This window comes from Astyanax mexicanus, unplaced genomic scaffold, assembly GCF_023375975.1.
Source record: "Astyanax mexicanus isolate ESR-SI-001 unplaced genomic scaffold, AstMex3_surface scaffold_32, whole genome shotgun sequence".
NCBI lineage: Eukaryota > Metazoa > Chordata > Actinopteri > Characiformes > Acestrorhamphidae > Astyanax > Astyanax mexicanus.
In genome coordinates, this window is record NW_026040042.1 from 4,463,650 (window position 1) to 4,487,873 (window position 24,224).

Sequence of the window (24,224 nt, forward strand, 5' to 3'; positions counted from 1 at the left end):
AAATATGGTGTTAGGAAGTTTGAAGTGGTCTCATAGCGTTTCAGACTACAGAAAAAACCTAATTAAAACCAAATTTCAGAATATCCCAGCTCTTATTCAAAAACAAACAGAGAAACCCCTAGATGTCTTTTTTACCTTTTTTGTGGATAAACTTAATGACAGTAAAAAAACGATTTGATTATAGATCAATTACAATTCAAAGTCAGAATTCTAGAAACAGTAGTGATTAAGCAGCTCTGCTCATATCTCCACAACAACGGTATTCATTTGGTTTTCAGTCTGGACTGTAGCACTGAAACCAGCTTTACTAAGAGTAACTAATGATATACTTTTTTACTTCATAGGGGCAGCACTTCTTTTTCTTTCGTACACAATCAGATGGCCAACTCAGTGTCATGCAGCCACGCCCTTCTCTATGGGTCCAAGTGAAATAGGCCAGGTACTGACGCTGGGCTAAATAGGGAGCAGCCCATAATTATATGTTATAATTGACAGTAATAATATATGACAGTCTGTTGAGGTTCGCCACACTCGCAAGGTCCATAGGTGGTGTGGCAGGTCTTCTCCTTTTACACCACCACCTGGGTCCCTGATGAATTGTTGGATGTGGGAAAACCAAGCTGTCTCCCATGTCTGCTTCCAGGATGCTGCTAGCCAAGCATCCCTGGAGAGGTCCTCAGGGATAGTCTGTAGCATCTCTTGTGCTGCCTTGTTGTATGGACGATGAGACTTGAGTCCTGGTGGGGCCGGTGTTGTAGTGACTCTGTGCAGGGTGTGCCTGTTACACTTCTGGGCTTTTCACACCAGAGTGAGGGTAGCTCCTTCCCGCCGGAATATAGCTGGGGCGATTCCAGAAAGGACTGAGAGGTAGGAAACGGGGGTGGTTTTCATGCAGCCAGTTACACAGGGCGCAGGGTGCTATAGATGGCAGTGTCTACCTTGGTCACATGTGGGGTTCTGCTCCATGAAGGGGCACAATATTCGGCTACAGAAAGGACAAGGGCTTGAGTGAAGATGTGTAGGGTCTGAGGGAAAGCTCCCCAAGTTGAACTGGCAAACCGGCACTTGAGTGAGACCCTTGTGGTTACCTTGGCCTTAACTTCATCGAGGTGCTGCTTATAGGACAGTGTTCGTTCCAGTCAAACACCTAGGTACTTTGGGGCTTGCTGGAACTTCTGGCGGTTATTGCCAACATACACATCCAGTTCCCTTCTTGCTTCCCGATTGTTGAGATGGTATGCTGCAGACACTGTCTTACGCACACTAAGCTGCAGATGCCACTTTTGGAGGTAGTCTGCCAGGATGCCCATGTCTCGATTGAGACCCTTTCATCACCTTCCATGTTGGGTGTCGTAGCATGATTGCCAAATTGTCTGCATAGACTTACTTGGTAGATTTTGTTTCTGGCAGGTCGTGAATATAGATGTTTAACAACATTGGCAAGAGGACGAAGCCTTGTGGGACACCATTCCTCAGCCTTCAGAGCCTGCTGGTCTGGCCTTCCCTGGTCAGGACAATTAAGCTACGGTTCGCAAGCATCTCCATGATGAACCTCACTATATGCCGGTCCGGGATAGTCCTCAGCAGTTTCAGGTGTAGCCCATGGTGCCACACAGTGTCACAGGCAGCACTGCCATCCTTGTACTCTAGATCGTAGTGCTGCATTTGACACGATCAGTTCTAACCGATAGGTTTGAAAATCTTATAGGAATTAAAGGATCTGCTCAAAACATTTCTCTTTACACAAGATTTTGGATAAGTTTTTTTTATTATAGTGTTTATCTGTAATTGTTGCCTGCACTTCCTATTAGCTATAGCGCTTCATTATCTCTTTAACATCAACACTGAACATATACCATCACCTACTCACACTCATAACTCAGAACCTGTTTCTACATTATCTATAGCTCTACATTATCTCTTTAACATTCACACTGAACATATATCATCACCTACTCACACTCATAACTCAGAACCTGTTTCTACATTATCTATAGCTCTCCATTATCTCTTTAACATTAACACTGAACACATACCATCATCTACTCACACTCATAACTCAGAACCTGTTTCTACATTATCTATAGCTCTACATTATCTCTTAAATTCTCTTCTCTTTAAATTCTAAATTAATTTACATAATGAGAAATCACATGACTCTCACTGGTCTGCAGTTTGTTAGCGAGGTCTGTCTGGTTCATGTTTCTCAGGACGTGCAGTGTGATCTTCAGCGCTCCCTCTCTGACACCACTCTGATCCTCCTCATCTTCCTCCTCTCTCCCAGAGCATGCTGGGTAATCCAGATTCTTCAGCATCTTCAGAAACCTCTCCAGCTGATTCTTTACCAGAGAGATGACTTTGTGCTCCAGTTCCTGATTAAACACATGGTAAGAAATGGTAGTAAAACATGAACAGATAATAGTTTTATAAAATAATTCGTGGTTTATGTCAATATAATGTTTTAGATATGGGATGTGTTGTGTTGGATTGAGATCAAGGGCAAATTCAAGATTTATTTAATATTATTTCTAGCCCTCAGCAGTCAGAGCTTTCTCAGAATGTAACAGAACATGTATTATAGTGTGGAACTGTTTAACAGTAGAACATGAAAACATAATGTAATATATGTGGCTCTAGAGCTTTGACTGGTATTAATAAATTGATTGATTGATTGAGTAGGTTTTTAACTCCATGCAGACACGCATCATTTTCATGGCGGTACTTAAGTCAGTTCTTCAAAATGTGTCATTAAAATATATATATATATATATACAAAAAGAATTATAAAAGATGTTTTATATTTTAGAAAGTCAAAAAATATATATAATTTTTCCAGGTGCTGCAGTTTTAAGCATTAATAAATTGTCTTTATCATAAAGGAATGTGTGACATTACTGATGTGTGACTTAATCATTATGTAAATCACAATTATATACAAACACAGTCTAAATCTATAACACATTTACTGTTGTACTCTTTCTGTATTTTATTGAGTATGTTGAGTAAACCTCTGCAATTCAGCTTAGGAAAAGTAAGTAAACATCTTTGTTAATGACTATTAAAGATCTAATTGGCCAAAATAAAACTACTGCTAAATATGAATATTACATTATTTTTCATGCTACAATAATAAAAGTAGCTCTAATTGAAAATTAAGCAGAGTAAGAACATGCAAAACATTAAATTAAGTTAACTGAACAATAATATGTTAGATATATTCTGTAATTATATGTACAAATCCTACAATAATATACCATATCACTTCATATTTAAAGTTTAAAACACCAAATCACATTTTACAGTGTTCACATGTGCTCTGGCATTAGTCACACCTACACACCTTTAATATGGAGTCCATATTTCTCCTGCTGATTTCTGGAGTCTCCTTCTGGACTCTGTCAGAAAACATAACATTAACATATGTTACTAAATGGTGATTGTGAATATATCTACAGAAAGAAAGCTCCAGAAGATCAACCACCACTGCAACACTCCACCAACCTTCACGCTCACCAAAAAGTTAATTCTAGATTTTATCAGATCAGAGAATCATGTTTCTCACAGTCTGGTGTTTTTTTGTAAAATCCAGATGTGTTTTTTACAGAGGTGAGGTTTTTGTTTCCTCCATAAAGATCAGATAGCTGGAGAGCTGCAGTGATGGTTTATCTGCTGAAAGTTTCTCCCATCTGCACACAGGATCTCTAGAGCTCAGTCAGAGTGATGATTACACACTACACTGCCCAAAGTATTCATTCACCCAATCAAATCATTAAACTCAGGTTCCAATCACTTCCATTACCACAGGTGAACAAAACCAAACACCTCCACACACAGACTGATTCTATTTGTTAGAATTTGTATTAGTAGAATTGTTTTCTCTAAAGTGTGTTTTAGTATAGAAGTTATAGTTGTAGAATTTAGAGAAAACATAGAAGTGTCTTTTCATCTTATTCTCCAGAGTCACGTCATCCTTACCTGAGATCAGCAGAACTGTTGTCCTCTCTGAAGGTTAAAGGTACATCCATTGACCGGTCACTCTTCATGGAGACACAGCTGGGTTCAGGTGAATCTGATCTCTTATCCTGATCCAGTCTAAAACACAACCAGTATCAGACACCATCTACAACCTTTCCAGCATGTTGGTGTGATTCTACATTCATGTGATTTTGATGGTAAATAAGTTTATAATTGGGAAGTTGAACTTGAATAACCTCTGAAGATTTAATTTCTAAATCATGTTTCTCACATTCTGAGAGACTTTCAGGAACATCTCAGAGATGATTTAGAAAAACGAAGTTGAGACGTTGTTTAAAACATAAATTAAAAAAGAATACAGCAATTTGCAAATCCTTTTCAATTTATATTCAATTGAATTCATTTAAAAGAAAAAAATATTTCATGTTTAAACAAGATAAACTTTACTGTTTTTAGCAGATATTCACTCATTTTGAATCTGATCGTCTACAACACATTCTAAAGAAGTTGGGATGGTTTTTACCACTGTGTTAAATCACCTTCCCTTTAAAAACTCAATAAGCGCTCGGGAACTGAGGACCCTATGTGTGGAAGTTTTAGTTCAGGAAGTTCAACTAATGGTTTTCTGAAGTGTTTCTGAGCCCGTGTGGTGATTAATATCCCTTACAGAATGATGTCAGTTATTAATGGAGTGTCGCCTGAGGGGTCGAAGGTCACGGGTGTTTAATGTTGGTTTTCTGCAGCTTACTTACAGAGATTTCTCCAAATTCTCAGAATATTTTTTTTAGTTTAGTTTAGTTTATTTCGGTTCATCAAAGTACAACACTTTTATACAAAGTGACAATAATAACAGTGATTAAAAATATTAAGTGCACACATGCTTTCACACATGAAAAATAAGTTAAGAAAATAAAAATAATAAAAAAATATATAATAATGATAATTATAATAATAATATTCAGAATTAGTAATCAAAAATTCTCAGTTTCAAACCTGATAATGACCGAAAAGGTGTAATCTGAAGCTGACAATAACAGTGATTAAAAATATTAAGTGCACACATGCTTTCACCCACGAAAAAGAAATAAAGAAAAGAGAAAAAAAAAAAAATAATAATAATGATGATAATTAGTACTTAAAAATACTCAGTTTCAAACCTGATAATGACAGAAAAGGTGTAGTCTGAAGCTAATGCTTATATTTACTGCCCTTTTTAAATTTTACCATCTTATATAGTAAAATTATACACATAAATAATACAGGAGTATGTTAGTGTTAATCAACATATCAGAGCCTCCCATCATTAATAGTAGTTAATTCCTCATATTTATAAGAGCTTATCATCTTATCTTTTAAAATTCTTTTAAATTTACAAATTTACACATTCTTAAATCTTTTTCACATTTATTCCATAACCGAACCCCTTTAACAGATATACATCTATTTTTTAATTCAGTTCTTACTTTTGTTTTTTTAAACACACACCTACTCCTCTAAGTTCATATTTACTCTCTTTAATTTTAAACAGCTTCTGGATGCAGATAGGAAGTAAATGGTTTTGTGCTTTGTACATTAACAGTGCAGTTTAAAGGTTGACTATATCACTGAATTTTTAAATATGTAGATTAATAAATAATTTGTTGGTTGGTTCATAGTACGTTTTTTGACTTATAATTCTTATAGCTTTCTTTTGTAATATGAAGATTTAAAGGTTTAGTGTTGGTTTTATATGTGTTTCCCCACTGCTCCACACAATAGCTCATGTATGGAACAATGAAGGAACAATACAGTATATAAAGTTAACTTTGATTCAATATATCTTTAGTTTTATATAATATTGCAAAAAGTTTAATTGTTGCCAGCATAATTTATGATTAACATTTATGATTAACATCATCAATCTTAATTTTAACTGTATTTTTTATTTGTCTTTTACCAAATATTATGAATTTTGTTTTACTTAAATTCAGGGATAGCTTGTTTATATCAAACCATTTCTTTAAGACTGTCAGTTCCCTTTCCATCGTATTCAGTAGCTGTTCCAAACATTTCTCAGAGCAGTACAGATTAGTATCATCAGAAAATAATGCAAATTTTAGCAATTTTGACACTTTACAGATATCATTTATATACAGTGTGAACAATATTGGTCCTAATACTGAACCTTGTGGAACTCCACAAGTGACCTTCAATAATTTAGATTTAAAATGATTTATTTGTACATATTGATACCTGTTATCAAGATAACTCTCAAGCCATGAGTGTGCTGCTCCTCTAAAGCCATATCGTTCTAATTTGGCCATTAATAATTCATGATCTATAGTGTCAAATGCTTTTTTTTATCTATAAACACCCCAACAGCATATTCCTCGTGATCGACTGCAGCTGATATATCTTCTACAAGATGCATCACCGCCATTGAGGTGGACCTATTTACTCTAAAACCAAACTGTTGATCATTCAGTAAATTGTGTTTGTCTATGAAATTATTTATCCTGTCTACAAATATTTTTTCTAAATTTGTTTGAGAACTGGGAGAGCAGAGAGATTGATCTGTAATTTGAGAGCTGGTGAAAGTCTCCACTTTTAGAAATTGGAAAAAATTTAGCTATTTTCATTTTATTAGGAAATTAGCCTGTTTTAAGAGACGGATTACAGATATATGTAAAATGTTTCACTATACATTCTATTATAGACTTAACTGTAGTCATTTCTATTCCATTCCAGTCTGTGGATGTTTTATTTTATATTTTTCCAGTATTTAATTTTTATCAGTTCTCCTGTTAAACATAGAGAAAGAGTTTATATCAACAGTATCTTTGTCTACACCATCCTTATTTGTTGGTTTCACAATCTCTTTTACTAAGTTGTATTTAATTTGTACATAGTAATCATTAAACTCATGAATCATTTCTTTAGTTATAATTGTATCGTCTTCTTTTACAAGATATTCTGGAGTGTCTACTCTTGCAGGTCCTTCCAGATGATGGTATTTAGTACACTCCATGTTTTATGCATGTTGTATCTATGCTGGTCCAATAAGTTTTTGATGATATTATGGGCTGTAGGTGATGAAATTCCTAAATTCTGTGCAGCTGCATGTTGAGAAACACTGTTCTTAAACTGTTGGACTATTTGCTCACGCAGTTCTTCACAAAGTGATGATCCTCTCTCCATCCTTGCTTATGAACGACTGAACTTTTCAGGAACCCAATCATGACCCTCACCTGTTTCCTATTAACCTGATCACCTGTGGAATGTTCTGAACAGGTGTTTTTCCAGCATTCCTCACCTTTCCCAGTCTTTTGTTGCCCCTGTCCCAACTTATTTTGTACGTGTTGCAGCATCAAATTCAAAATAAGTGAGTATTTGCAAAAATTAATAAACCATTTGAACATTAAATATCTAAACAATTTGAAAGCTTCTCATCATTGTTACCTGAGATTAGTAGAATTGTTACCATCTCTAAAGTGTGTTATAGTATAGAAGTTATAGTTGTAGAATTCAGAGAACACAAAAAAAGTCATGTCATCCTTACCTGAGATCAGCAGAACTGTTGTCCTCTCTGAATTCTATAAATCTGCCCATTGACCGGTCACTCTTCATGGAGACACAGCTGGGTTCAGGTGAGTCTGATCTCTTATCCTGATCCAGTCTAAAACACAACCAGTATCAGACACCATCTACAACCTTTCCAGCATGTTGGTGTGATTCTACATTCATGTGATTTTGGAATGATGGTAAATACGAGTTTCTGATTGGGAAGTGGAACATGAACACCCTTTCAATTCGTAACTCCTGGTGGGGAAACTCAGACGTAAAATTGTGTTTCTAAGATTTCAAGTTGGGGTGACCTTATAAGTTGGCAGAAAATAAGATCTAGGGTCATTATCCTTGATATAGAAAAATGCTATTATTTTGTTTTGTCAATAGCACTGTTCTCCAAAGAAGAGGATGAAACATTTTAATCTGATATTTGTCATGTAATTCTGCACTTGAATGTGCCATGCTCATAACTGATGAGGCAGAGGCTTCTAATTCAGATTTTCCATTCCACCTTAAAAAGTCACAATGTCAATGTTTACCAGTAGATTATTCAAATAATTCATAAAATCTAGACGAGCAAAAATAAGGGTGGGGCTCTTATTGAGCTAGAAAGACCAGAGCTCACACCATATTATTATTATTATTATTATTACTATTATCAAAATAATAATAATAATAATAATAATAATAACAATAACAATAATAATAATAATAATAATAATAATAATAATTTATTATCTAAATAATGAATATTTAACCGATTGTAACCCAGTGAAGGCAAAATATGACTTGAGAGCTGAACTCTACATTTATGCACAGCAAAATGGTGACTGTAAATAGTGACCTTTACTTTAGTACTTATTATCTTAATTCTAAAGAATGTATTGTTAGATATTCTATTGTTAAAAAAACTGATGTTAATGTTAAATCTATTGGATAGTCACAAAAACAGGATGCTCACACAGCCTAAAGGTCAGGGGGTTGAACTCTTCTAGGTTTAGTGTATGGTTTATTAAACACATCCTGTTAATGAGTAACACCAGTGTTGGAGCTGGTAAAGAGTCAGACCAGAGTAAAACAATAAGGTAGGAGCTCTGGAACGGGGTTCCCAGTCCACAGGACATACTTATGAATGAAAGCTGTATCTTCCTGCACTGAAGGTCTGATAGACTCTTCTTTCTTCTGTCATCTTCAACAACAGACGTTACGCTTTATGTGAACTCACACATTTATTTTGAACGAGTGTCACATCCAAAAACGGTTTTAGGTAAACAAACAAAATCATTCATTTTTGCATGAGGATCACATCTAATCTAGATGGAAACAGGGGTCCACGAGCACATAGTGGATTTTTTTCGCCACCTGTTTTTTTTTTTTTTTTTTACTTTGAAGTGTCTATTTTAAGATTCTGACAGGTAACAGGATTAAATAATGTCCCATGACATTTATTTTTAACCCTTCAATGCATCTATGCTAATTCCGAACCGGAAAAAATATGAAGAAAATGGCATAGCTCCTTGAGTTAACAACCTATACAGATAAATTAGCACACTTTTCCATACAATTCTGGACCAAGGAATTTAACGGAGTGGTTATTTTATAGTTTTTTTTTACACATTTTGACTTAATTCTGGGACAAAAATATAATAAAATAGCAGAAAATGTTAATTTGCTTGTATGTTTACACATTGTACTAAATTCTTGCACATTAAATAACAACATCCTGAGATTTTTCTTAATCCTTAAAGTGTCTACTTTAAGATTCTGACAGGTAACAGGACAAAAAATTTCCTGTGGGGCTTATTTTTAATCCTTTACTACACCTATCCCAAATCCGAACCTAAAAATATGTGAAGAAATTGGCATAGCTCCTTCAGTTAAGAACCTATACAGTCAAATGAGTGCACTTTTCCATACAATTCTGGACCAATGAATTCCATAGAATGGTTATTTTTGACACATTTTTACTCAATTCTGGGACAAAAAGATAAAAAATTAGCAGAAAATGTTATGGTCGCCTGTATGTTTTTTACATTATATTCACATTATGAAAAGTCTACTTTTAGATCCTGACAGGTACTAGGATGAAAAATGTAATTAGCTGCAGAACTAATTGATGATAAAATCCAACAATGTACTAAAAATAAAGTATTAGTATAGTGTGGTACTAATAATTTTAATCCATTGTTTATCACCATTGAAGAGATCATCAAAGTCTATCTTTTAAATCTCTGTCCCTTCCTCCTGATCATCTGTCCCCTCTCCAATCAATTCTGTCTCTTCTGCTCTTGCAAAAATGTCAACAAGAGAAGGAGGGAAGATGGGGTAAACTGACCAGACCGGCTCCAACACCCCCTCTTCCATTGTCTTCTCCCAACCCGTACCCTGATCAGAAGGGTTTGGCTTTTCAGATTTCGCCTGATCTGTTCTTTTTTAGCAGGCTACCCTGTAGTTTACTCTGTCTACGTTAAAACTTGCAACTGCATACTCCTCGTGATCCACTGCAGCTGATATATCTTCTACAAGATGCATCGCCGCCATTGAGGTGGACCTATTTACTCTAAAACCAAACTGTTGATCATTCAGTAAATTGTGTTTGTCTATGAAATTATTTATCCTGTCTACAAATATTTTTTCTATTTTCTTTGAGAACTGGGAGAGCAGAGAGATTGATCTGTAATTTGAGAGCTGGTGAAAGTCTCCACTTTTAGAAATTGGAAAAAATTTAGCTATTTTCATTTTATTAGGAAATTAGCCTGTTTTAAGAGACGGATTACAGATATATGTAAAAGGTTTCACTATATATTCTATTATAGACTTAACTGTAGTCATTTCTATTCCATTCCAGTCTGTGGATGTTTTATTTTATATTTTTCCAGTATTTAATTTTTATCAGTTCTCCTGTTAAACATAGAGAAAGGGTTTATATCAACAATATCTTTGTCTACACCATCCTTACTTGTTGGTTTCACAATCTCTTTTACTAAGTTGTATTTAATTTGTACATAGTAATCATTAAACTCATGAATCATTTCTTTAGTTATAATTGTATCGTCTTCTTTTACAAGATATTCTGGAGTGTCTACTCTTGCAGGTCCTTCCAGATGATGGTATTTAGTACACTCCATGTTTTATGCATGTTGTATCTATGCTGGTCCAATTGGTTTTTGATGATATTATGGGCTGTAGATGATGAAATCTCTAAATTCTGTGCAGCTGCATGTTGAGAAACACTGTTCTTAAACTGTTGGACTATTTGCTCACGCAGTTCTTCACAAAGTGATGATCCTCTCTCCATCCTTGCTTATGAACGACTGAACTTTTCAGGAACCCAATCATGACCCTCACCTGTTTCCTATTAACCTGATCACCTGTGGAATGTTCTGAACAGGTGTTTTTCCAGCATTCCTCACCTTTCCCAGTCTTTTGTTGCCCCTGTCCCAACTTATTTTGTACGTGTTGCAGCATCAAATTCAAAATAAGTGAATATTTGCAAAAATTAATAAACCATTTGAACATTAAATATCTAAACAATTTGAAAGCTTCTCATCATTGTTACCTGAGATTAGTAGAATTGTTACCATCTCTAAAGTGTGTTATAGTATAGAAGTTATAGTTGTAGAATTCAGAGAACACAAAAAAAGTCATGTCATCCTTACCTGAGATCAGCAGAACTGTTGTCCTCTCTGAATTCTATAAATCTGCCCATTGACCGGTCACTCTTCATGGAGACACAGCTGGGTTCAGGTGAGTCTGATCTCTTATCCTGATCCAGTCTAAAACACAACCAGTATCAGACACCATCTACAACCTTTCCAGCATGTTGGTGTGATTCTACATTCATGTGATTTTGGAATGATGGTAAATACGAGTTTCTGATTGGGAAGTGGAACATGAACACCCTTTCAATTCGTAACTCCTGGTGGGGAAACTCAGACGTAAAATTGTGTTTCTAAGATTTCAAGTTGGGGTGACCTTATAAGTTGGCAGAAAATAAGATCTAGGGTCATTATCCTTGATATAGAAAAATGCTATTATTTTGTTTTGTCAATAGCACTGTTCTCCAAAGAAGAGGATGAAACATTTTAATCTGATATTTGTCATGTAATTCTGCACTTGAATGTGCCATGCACATAACTGATGAGGCAGAGGCTTCTAATTCAGATTTTCCATTCCACCTTAAAAAATCACAATGTCAATGTTTACCAGTAGATTATTCAAATAATTCATAAAATCCAGACGAGCAAAAATAAGGGTGGGGCTCTTATTGAGCTAGAAAGACCAGAGCTCACACCATATTATTATTATTATTACTATTATCAAAATAATAGTAATAATAATAATAATAATAATAATAATAATAATAACAATAATAAATATAGCCGCAAGCGGCAATCATCGGGTTCAAGCACCAACTTGCACAATGGTGCCTACTGGAGCATTGAATGGTGATGTGTAAGAAGGTCTAATATGATTGGAGATGCCCTGTCACATTTAGAAATTATCAAGTTTTTCACCTGTTATTAATGTTGAGCAGAGGCCTTTCAACCTGATCAGTGCTTAAATTCACATGTAAATCTAGTGAACTTTGTAGGATATTCATTAAGTGAGTTAGAACTAGTCAAAAGGTGTCTACATGTTATTGGTATTGATCAGGTGGCTTCAACCAGAATGATCACAAAGTGGTATTCAGATTGACCTTTGAACCTTTGCAGAACAAGCTGAAATGTTTGACCAAACAAGTTTAAATTAACACAAAGGAGTGAATGTTCTGATATGACATGTAATTACGAAGTTATTATAAATCTAGTTCTGAATTAAATGGCGCTTCATCAAGCACCAACTAGCACAATGGTGCCTACTAGAGCATAGGATGGTGATGTGTAAGAAGGTCTAACACAATTGGAGACATTCTGTCACATTTAGAAATGATCAAAAGTCTTTCACCTGTTATTAATGTTGAGAAGAGGCACAAAGGAGTGAATGTTCTGATATGACATGTAATGTCAAGTTATTCTTAATCTAGTTCTGTATTAAATGGCGCTTCATCAGAGTGATATTGTACAGAGGTCTTTAACATTGTGAGATTACAGCAAATACTGCAGAGTTACAGCAATTTAGGTTAGAAATTCCAAGGACGCACAGATTGCTTGATGCCTGGAGAGTATTGTATGTGAAATTTTCACAAATGTTTTTAATGAACATTTACCTAGAGACTCTACAGTGTGCAGCAAGACTGAAATGGAGGTGATAGGCCAAATATCCAGAGAGTAGTTTCAATATAGCTATTTTCAAACAATTAGCAATTATGAATGAACAAAGCACTTTTTAAACATAGTTGTATTGAGAAATTTGTCAGAGCCACTGTACTAAATATGGCAAAAACAATTAGATGTCAAAATAGTACAGCATGATTGACATATACTCGTTTTTTTGGAACAGCGCCCCCCAGTGGGCGGATTGTTTCAGCACTTTGCAGGTCACTACAGTGTCTCCACCTGAACATAACTGCCAAATATCATCCAGATTGGGCAACATTCAGCCTGCCAAAATGTCTGCTGAATGCTGATTGGCTGATGGTGTTCAGCCATGTTGATTGATTAAGTTGCCCTTTGAACATCCTTTAGAGGCTGTATGATAGATTCTGCATGCAAAGTTTCAACTTGCTAGGTTGCACGGTTGCTGAGAAACAGTGCTCCAAATTTACCTCTTGAAGTGAATGGGGCATATATCCGGAAGGACTAATTTGCATATGGCGGCCATATTGTTTACATATTTCAACTTTTTCTTAATGAATATTGAAGCGCATGCTCTCACGAGTGTTTTGATACCAAACATGCCAGGATTGGTCAAAATTCCTAGGACTAGTTTGCAAAAGTAGGTTTTGCATATTATGCAAATTAGCAAAAAATCTATATAGACGGAAGTGCATGGTCCAAATTGGAAAGTTGTTGGTATTGACCCAAGGAATCCATCAAAAAAAGAATTTTGAATGTAGGTCTTATGGTTTTTGAGTTATTGAGAAAATTGTGAAAAATGAATTTCCTTGTTTATAGCGCCACCACTTGACCAATCGGTGCCATTTTTGTTGTCCACCGAGATGCACTGATCCTACATCTACCTACCAAGTTTCATTTCTCTATGACTTACGGTTTAGGCTGCACAACTGTTTTTTCAGGAGAAAAAGAATAATAATAATAATAAGAAGAAAAATCTTAGCAAAAACAATAGGGTTCTACGCACCTTCGGTGCTTGAACCCTAATAATAATAATAATAATAATAATTTATTATCTAAATAATGAATATTTAACCGATTGTAACCCAGTGAATGCAAAATATGACTTGAGAGCTGAACTCTACATTTATGCACAGCAAAATGGTGACTGTAAATAGTGACCTTTACTTTAGTACTTATTATCTTAATTCTAAAGAATGTATTGTTAGATATTCTATTGTTAAAAAAACTGATGTTAATGTTAAATCTATTGGATAGTCACAAAAACAGGATGCTCACACAGCCTAAAGGTCAGGGGGTTGAACTGCACGTCTAAACGCAGCCCGTAGGCGGAGCTTTCTTTGCGTACAAACTCTCGCTTCAACACAACGCCTTGCAAAAGAAAGCGCTTATCTTTACTTATTTGTGCCCTGTTGTGTGCTGAAAGTCCACGGAAGAGACGTACATGGACTCGCAGGTGGCTGAGGCGACGTGGACTCTATGGGTTGTCCGTTTTACAGAAGGAGAGCGCATAGAAAAATGACTGCGCGTCAGGCTGCGAAAGAAACACCAGCAGCTTAAATAAAATAAAATAATTTTATTTTTTATTCTGTTTATTGTTTATGTAAAAACTGTTTTTGCAACACTGAATATTAAACAAGCAATCGATTATTCACACTGGATAGGGACCCTCATTTACAAGGGATTAAAAAAATATATAAAAAATAGAAATAAAAACATTTATTATAGACGAATAAAATATATACGTAAAAAAGGAAAAATAGGACCTTTTAAAAAGATCATAAAAATTGACATGAAAGGTAAAAATGTATATCTTATGAAGATATATATTTAATGATTTGATTAATAAAAGAAGAAAAATAATTAAAATGAATAAATAAAAAATATAAAATATAAACTCATTAAAAATGCGTTTAAAACAACCCAGGCTTTCTGCAGAATAATCAAAGTTTCAGTTAGTTTCAGTTTCAAATCATGAAAACAGCTCACCAAAACCTCAAACTATTCTTTATATTTGACTATATTTACTTACAGGTCCTTTGCTTGTACTTACAGGCCCTTACTTATTTTTTATAGTTTTATTTTTTTATAGTTTTATATTGTCTGTAGCCTCGCGCTGAATTCAGCTCCGCACTGCAAAAGAGAGCGAGAGAGAGGCGCAGCGCATTTTGTCCGATTTATCTTGATTAATTATCAGTACATTTATTAGCTTTAGTAAGTTTAATAGCATTAATTTTTCTACACTTCTCCGACCTTATTTATTAAAATGTTTGTTTTAGAAGACAGAGGTTATTCTGCGCGCAATGCCACGTGCTGCGCTAAGCTGGCTTTGTGTGGCTAATATTTTGGAGCACTGGACGAGATTTTAATTACTAAATTAACATATTTATAATTTTAATAAATTTGCCCTGGCGAAAAGAAACGAATAATAAAATATAGCTTTATATTTCTGTGCATGTTTTAAGTTTTATATAATTGACGGGCAGCACCAGACGCTGACAATGTGCTTTATTTTTCAGATATATTAACAAAGTGAAATAAAATAAATTTATGTTTGTCAAAGTTATTTTCTCTTTTAATTTTTCTTTTCAAAAACTCCAGCTATTGACTGAGAATAAGCATCTGTTGAAATTCTTAAACAGCAGAATGCCTGTGTCTGCTATATTAAGCTATAAGTCTGTGTACCGAACATAAATATAAATCCTTATAACTGACAGAAATAAATATGACTAATAATTATATATAGTTACTGTGCAGATTTTTGGGAAAACAGGTCGTGACGTTAAGAAATCGGCCGCAAAACAGCTCACACTGTGAGACAAGCGACCAAAATTTCTGGCTTGTCAGAAATCCCTGGTCGCGTCCGACTGCTCATTCGCAGCTCCTATGGGCAATTAATCGGACATCGCTTCCCCTCTCACACTGCACGACAAACGACGCACGATCAAGCTAAAATTCGGCCCGATCATGAAATTCAGTCGCATCCGACCAGATCGGGCTTAAAATCGGGCTAAAATCGCACAGTGTCCGCCTGGCTTTATGTGAACTCACATATTTTGAACGAGTGTCACATCTAAAAACGGTTTTAGGTAAACAAACAAAATCATTCATTTTTGCATGAGGATCACATCTAATCTAGATGGAAACAGGGGTCCACGAGCACATAGTGGATTTTTTTAGCCACCTGTTTTTTGTTTTTTTTTACTTTGAAGTGTCTATTTTATACGGAGCCCGGGAGGGGCCGTGGATAAAAAAAATAATAAAATCGAGTGAACGATGTAGCAGTTCGTGCTCACGTTTTCTTTAATTCGAGTGAACGATTTGCAATTCGTGCTCACGATTTCTTTAATTCGTGCTCACGATTTCTGTAATTCGTGCGCACGATTTCTGTAATTCGAGTGAACGATTTCTGTAATTCGTGCTCACGTTTTTATGCGCAATAAGACAAGAAGCTCGGAGGGAAAGGAGCATTTTCTCTCTTGATCTGTTACAGGGGTGCAGTGATGATAATCAGTTATCTACCTTTATAACCTGCTGTTATTAATGCACTAGTGTTACAGTTAGATGTACAGTACAGTGAGCAGATTTTGCCTGGTGGTGGAATCTCTACAGCGCGTGGGGGAGAGCCGTCCGCGGCATCGGTTCCCCCGCCGCCAGACACCTGCCGCGCGCGCAGGTCTTCACGGAGCTTATTTACCAACAATGTAGACAAATACAGTCAATTCCAGTCATGAATAAAGGAAACAAACATTTTACTGATGCAGGACAACTGTGTGTTATTAAAACCAGATCAAAACAAAGTTATAATGCAATGTGCAAATGTGTTTATTAATTTCTAAATAACATTCAGCCAGCCTCCAAGGAAATGCACACCTTCTTAAATCTGGTTACATCATTATTACTTTTATGATAGATTTAATCTATATTTTAATAATTTGTATAATAAATAAACACATAATTCAGAAAATATACATTTAAGAAGTTTATAATTATTATATTTTTTTATTTGAAGCTTGTGGCATGTTTCTGGGCAGGACACTGTGATTTGAGAATAAGCAGATATTCAGGACATTTCATCAGATATAGAAACTTAATTATTTTAGGAAACATATTGGAATAAATTATCAAATTGATCCAAATTATTATATGAAATGCCTATTTACTAAATATCTTAATACATTGTATTAATAGTATTTTAGACCAGCTATTTTGATTTTATATAGTGTTACATATTTAAAGCAGCTCTTATATGAGCCATTCATAGACAACTGTCACACCTTGCATTAATTTTGTATTATCTTTATTAACTTTTACAGTGTACATTTGGACCTAAGTCTTATAGCTGTATATTTATATAATTATACTTCTTTACGTTATACTATTGTTGAAAATAAGAAATTATAAACAGTTCCACATTGCATTATAACTTTGTTTTGATCTGGTTTTAATAACACACAGTTATCCTGCATTAGTAATGTTTGTTTCCTTTAATCATGACTGGAATTGACTATATTTGTCTATATTGTTGGTAAATAAGCTCCGTGAAGACCTGCGCTCGCGGCCAGGGAACCCGTGCCGCGGACGGCTCTCCCCCACGCGCTGTAGAGATTCCACCACCAGGCAAAATCTGCTCACTGTACTGTACATCTAACTGTAACACTAGTGCATTAATAACAGCAGGTTATAAAGGTAGATAACTGATTATCATCACTGCATCCCTGTAACAGATCAAGAGAGAAAATGCTCCTTTCCCTCCCAGCTTATTGTCTTATTGCATAAAAACGTGAGCAGGAATTACAGAAATCGTTCACTCGAATTACAGAAATCGTGCGCACGAATTACAGAAATCGTGAGCACGAATTAAAGAAATCGTGAGCACGAATTGCAAATCGTTCACTCGAATTAAAGAAAACGTGAGCACGAACTGCTACATCGTTCACTCGATTTAATTGTTTTTTTTATCCACGGCCCCTCCCGGGCTCCGTAATTTTAAGATTCTGACAGGTAACAGGATGAAATAATGTCCCATGACATTTATTTTTAACCCTTCAATGCATCTATGCTATTCCGAACCGGAAAAAATATGAAGAAAATGGCATAGCTCCTTGAGTTAACAACCTATACAGATAAATTAGCACACTTTTCCATACAATTCTGGACCAAGGAATTTAACGGAGTGGTTATTTTTTAGTTTTTTTTTACACATTTTGACTTAATTCTGGGACAAAAATATAATAAAATAGCAAAAAATGTTAATTTGCTTGTATGTTTACACATTATACTAAATTCCTGCACATTAAATAACAACATCCTGAGATTTTTCTTAATCCTTAAAGTGTCTACTTTAAGATTCTGACAGGTAACAGGACAAAAAATGTCCTGTGGGGCTTATTTTTAACCCTTTACTACACCTATCCCAAATCCGAACCTAAAAATATGTGAAGAAATTGGCAAAGCTCCTTCAGTTAAGAACCTATACAGTCAAATGAGTGCACTTTTCCATACAATTCTGGACCAATGAATTCCATAGAATGGTTATTTTTGACACATTTTTACTCAATTCTGGGACAAAAAGATAAAAAATTAGCAGAAAATGTTATGGTCGCCTGTATGTTTTTTACATTATATTCACATTATGAAAAGTCTACTTTTAGATCCTGACAGGTACTAGGATGAAAAATGTAATTAGCTGCAGAACTAATTGATGATAAAATCCAACAATGTACTAAAAATAAAGTATTAGTATAGTGTGGTACTAATAATTTTAATCCATTGTTTATCACCATTGAAGAGATCATCAAAGTCTATCTTTTAAATCTCTGTCCCTTCCTCCTGATCATCTGTCCCCTCTCCAATCACAAACTTCATGAAAGTTTCCTCCATGATCTTGTCCAGTACTGAGAGAGCACCTGGAATTAGAGATAGCTCCTAGCTTGATGTAATCAAGAGCACCAGGGTGGGACAGGTCAATGTTGGCAAGAAATTCCTCAAACCATGTTAGGCATCTGTATGGAGATGGCTTTAAGCCAGCTTGGTACATTGTGGCAGGTCAGCAATGAGCTCCAACAGGAGATAATGTTATGTCCATTGGCCAACTGACCTCCATTAATGCTGTGAGAACCAGTATGCTGCAAAAGATGGTGGGTGTTAGCAGAGCCCTGGATTTAAAGTAGACAGAGTAAACTACAGGGTAGCCTGTTAAAAAAGAACAGATCAGGCGAAATCTGAAAAGCCAAACCCTTCTGATCAGGGTACGGGTTGGGAGAAGACAATGGAAGAGGGGGTGTTGGAGCCGGTCTGGTCAGTTTACCCCATCTTCCCTCCTTCTCTTTTTGACATTTTTGCAAGAGCAGAAGAGACAGAATTGATTGGAGAGGGGACAGATGATCAGGAGGAAGGGACAGAGATTTAAAAGATAGACTGATGATCTCTTCAATGGTGATAAACAATGGATTAAAATTATTAGTACCACACTATACTAATACTTTATTTTTAGTACATTGTTGGATTTTATCATCAATTAGTTCTGCAGCTAATTACATTTTTCATCCTAGTACCTGTCAGGATCTAAAAGTAGACTTTTCATAATGTGAATATAATGTAAAAAACATACAGGCGACCATAACATTTTCTGCTAATTTTTTATCTTTTTGTCCCAGAATTGAGTAAAAATGTGTCAAAAACTTCAAAACAACCATTCTATGGAATTCCTTGGCCCAGAATTGTATGGAAAAGTGCACTCATTTGACTGTATAGGCTTTTACTGAAGGAGCTATGCCAATTTCTTCACATATTTTTAGGTTCGGATTTGGGATAGGTGTAGTAAAGGATTAAAAATAAGCCACACAGGACATTTTTTGTCCTGTTACCTGTCAGAATCTTAAAATAGACACTTCAAAGTAAAAAAAAAAAAAAACAGGTGGCGAAAAAAAAATCCACTATGTGCTCGTGGACCCCTGTTTCCATCTAGACTAATAATTTTATGACCAGCTCCTGAATGCATTTCTACATCCATTATCCATCTGATTACCTACACTAAGCATAGACAGTAGGAGCATTATATCTACAGAATGTAGTCCTTACCTGAGATCAGGAGAACTGTTGTCCTCTCTGAAGTTTATTCCTTTTTCCATAGAATCATCACTGTTCATTGAGCCACAGCTGAACTCAGCTGAGTCCGATCCCTTATCCTGATCCAGTCTAAAACAGAACCAGTATCAGACACCATCTACAACCTTTCCAGCATGTTGATGTGATGCTGCTAGGCCTGTCACGATAACATTTTCAGGATGATATATTGTCCCAGAAATTATTGCGATAAACGATAATATTGTCATTTTAAAGCGATACTATAGAAAATACTTTTTTTCTGCTTCTGGGCTCCCAAGGGAGCTTTAAAACAATGTGCCACAGTAATAATATACTAGCAAAATAATACTATTACTGCATTTTACAGTTAAACTAACTTTTGAAGCAGGATCTATCTGGGGTATAAATATTAATATTTAATATTCAGCTCGAAAAACTGGGCTGAATGGTTGGGCTTTAAATAAGATCTCAGGTTTGTAGTGTTGCCAGCTTTCGTCTTCACTGTTTTGAAACAAAGTCATCATACCGGCTCATTCACACTGATGGTTCTTCTCGCTAATTTGGCTTAAAGCCAAAACTCTCCCAAAATACTCCCACACCGGAGCCATGAAATGCGTCTTAAACACAAAGTCCATTCGGACTGAACTACTCTAAACCTTCTAAACATTCTCTACAGGTGTTTAGTTTTGAGAAAGATCCTATTAGCCTCAAATACGTTCACCAGGCAACACAGTGTACGCTGTGTGTGTGTGTGTGTGTGTGTGTGTGTGAAAGCACCATCATTGATGCCTAAGCTCTGTGTGCACTGATCGTGGTTAAAAAATATCGTACGATAAGTCGATAACTTAATTATCGCGACAGGCCTAGATGCTGCTGTCATGTAGTGTTGGAATTAGGGTAACCAACATTCTGTGAGTCCTTCACAAATCTCAAATATGTTTAAGGAAAATGGGAGACCCCAGAGCTTTTGACTTCAAATGTGTATTTTTTTTTCTTTTTAATAACTTCCTCCCCAAAATTCAGTTTTTACTTTGGGGTACTGAGTACAGAATAAAAGGAAATGGGGAGAAGTCCTTAACATAACAAAATGTGAAAAACATTAAAGGTTCAGGCAGTTTATACAGTGGCAAAAAACATCTGTGAACCTTTTGTAATTTTATGGTTTTCTACACACATTTGACATAAAATCTTGTACTAACGGCCTTAAAAAGCTAATTTGTGTAAAGTTTTAGCATACCTAGATTCCTGCTAGTTTGGAGTAGACTAGAGCTAATTTGACTGATAAAAAAAACACAAAAAAAACTGTGACCTGGATGAAGACCAGATCCCATTTTGTGACACATTTATGCTGAAAATCATGAAATTCGAAAACGTTCACATTTTCTTGCCACTGTGGATATCTGTGTGTAAAAAACACCTGTATGCTATAAACTTGAATCCCATGATTTCCTAGAGTTCAAAGAAACTATCATCATCCTTACCTGAGATCTTTGAAGTTTATTCCTTTTTCCATTGAATCATCACTTTTCAAGGACACAGATGAGTCAGATGGGTCAGATGAGTCCGATCTAAAACACAATCAAACCAGTATCAGACACCATCTACAACCTGTTCAGCATGTTTCTGTGATGCTGTGTTGATGTGATGTTGGAATCATGGGAAATGCGAGTTTTAGACTGTAAGGTTATATGAACCCCCTCTCTCAAGCTGTAATTCATAAATCATGTTTCTCACAGTCTAAAAGTCTTTAGTTGATGTTTTTTGTAACTCCAGATGCGTCTTTATTCTGAAGAGATGCTTCTCTTAGCATAAAACCCAGATTAGTGAAGTGCAAAACACAGCATATCTGGAGCTCAGTCAGAGTGATCATTATATGTGAGACAGGGGTCATGGCCAATTAAATTCATTTACCAGAGGTGAACTTAAATCAAGGTGTAGAAACATTTCAAAGATGTTTAAGAAAATTAGGAGACCACAGAGCTAAATTTTAGGTGTCAAAGTAAAGGATCTGACTGTAAAATTGTAGTTTTTCCTTTTTAATAACTTGCAGCCAATATACAGAATAGGCCATTTTTATTTAAAAAAATTACAGTATAGTAATATTTATTGTAATTACTGCTAATGAATGTCATATTTAACAAACTTAGATATTGAATAATCTTGAAATATGCAGAATATGTAATTTCCAAGTTTAGAGGATCAGAATAAAAAAAACATACAGTAGAATTTAATTTTTCTATTTTCATAAGGCAGTGTCACATTTAGAAGACAAAATCTGATTTAGCCCTATTGGAATTTGCATAACTTACAGTCACTTCATATTGAATGTTCTCAAAATGGCAAGTTGAGGGGTCTGAATACTGAATACTATAAATCAATTTCTTGTCGCTCGTGCTACCGACAGGGTTTTTAATGTTTTTTCATACAATGGTGTCAAATTCAACAAACCGAGTGATAGTCTAGAGTTAGGGCAACTGGAAACATGCAGAATACACAATTATTTCCCATTGAAAATTCAATGAATGAAGATGATTAACATAAATTGTAGTTCATGCTACTGACTGTACATTAGCTCTGTTTTCTTGAGCTGCTTGATAATCTAGAGTTAAGGTAACTGGAAATATACAAAATCGATTATTAGGTCAGGTTTACAAAGTCAGAATATTTAAAAAGAGTAAAGAAAGTTTGTTCCATAATCTACAGTTTGGTATTTAGGATGTGATTACTGTTATTGTCTCATAATTCATGCCTTTTTTTTGTGATGATCTGGCCATTCGAGTCCCATAAACTCACTTAATATGCTGAATTCCTACTTTCATATAGGCTCATCTTGATTTGAAGAAATAGTTTAATACTGATTAACACTGGCATTGCAACTTTTTAAGATGGACCAATGTTATATCTGTCTGTTTGTGCTACTTTTTCAAACCATGCAACTCTACTGTATAGTGTTTATTTAAAGGAAAATATACCAAATATTAGTACATACTCGAGGTAGAAGTCTCGGAATTATAATATTTGAGTAGCCTAAATCGCTGTATCATTGTAAAGATAAAGCAATATAAGTTGTTTTTTCAACGACTTTTTATTATTATTTTTATACGCTTCTAACACTGAAGCAGCAAACAATGCAAACAATGTCAGTGAGCTCAGGTTGTATAATGCACCTAAAAAACAAATAAAAAAATCATCATGAAAACCACATATAACAAACAGTATAAAAAAAGAAAGTCAACGCATGCGCAGAGCCTCCAAGTAGCACATATAGATGGGTAGCTCAACACCGGAAATTCTGAATAAGATGCTGCGTAGTACAAACTTTTGACAATAACACCAATACAGCACGAGAACAAACTTATTCTACACCAAATAACATTATTCTCTCACCTCCCAGCTTCATCTGAGTCACTCATTTTGGAGCTCTTTTTAGACCGTTTTACATGAAATCCTGTAAACACACACACACACACACACAGTTGAGACCACATGTTGCCTTCATCTTAAAGATGGTATCTGAAATATTTCTATGTATTTCTGTTCTCTTTGTGTCTAAAACTCTTTAATATCAGATCAGACAGTAAATTCTAGTATTAAAGCTTCAGTTTTTACCTCTGTGCTTTTTATCCAAACTCTCTTCATCATCTTCTTCTCATCTAAACAGAAGCTGCTAAAGAATTCACTTTCACTTTAAACCGGTTTAAACTGGATCATTTCCTCACTATAGGAGGAAGTGCTGAAAGGCTGTGTTTCTTGACCAATCAGAAGACTGTACTCTATACACACTCATACTCAGCACACAGATAAACTAAACTGTTTATGTACTGCTGCTCATTCTTTATTATTCCATTAAGTACTGTATATTCTACATCAGTAACTGCTGTGATAATATATGATACAGCTCTGGAAAAAAGAGAGCACTTAAAAATTATGAGTTTCTTTGATTTTACCGAATTGAAAACCTCTGGAATATAATCAAGAGGAAGATGGATGATCACAAGCCATCAAACCACCAAACTGAAAAATTTGTGCACCAGGAGTAAAGCAGCATAAAGTTATCCAAAAGCAGTGTGTAAGACTGGTGGAGGGAACATGATGCCAAGATGCATGAAAACTGTGATTAAAAACCAGGGTTATTCCACCAAATATTGATTTCTGAACTCTTAAAACTTTATGAATATGAACTTGTTTTTTTTTGCATTATTTGAGATCTGAAAGCTCTTCATCTTTTTTTATTTCAGCCATTTCTCATTTTCTGCAAATAAATGCTCTAAATGACAATATTTTTATTTGGAATTTGGGAGAAATGTTGTCTGTAGTTTATAGAATAAAACAACAATGATCATTTTACATAAACCTATAAATAGAAAAATCAGAGAA

The 24,224-nt window shown here is 35.1% G+C and overlaps 1 protein-coding gene across 1 annotated transcript in view; it reads right to left on the reverse strand.

The window, feature by feature from the left end:
• The window catches only part of LOC111189544 (NACHT, LRR and PYD domains-containing protein 3-like), a 370,388-nt gene extending 346,900 nt beyond the window's left edge, over positions 1 to 23,488 (reverse strand). Inside the window, exons 1-2 of the mRNA XM_049472987.1 lie at positions 23,457 to 23,488; positions 23,235 to 23,295 (exon numbers count right to left, since the gene is read on the reverse strand). Coding sequence (XP_049328944.1) covers positions 23,235 to 23,260 — 26 coding nt within the window. The 5' untranslated portion in view covers positions 23,261 to 23,295; positions 23,457 to 23,488. The remainder of the gene's footprint in view (positions 1 to 23,234; positions 23,296 to 23,456) is intronic.
• Between the last annotated feature and the right edge of the window lie 736 nt (positions 23,489 to 24,224).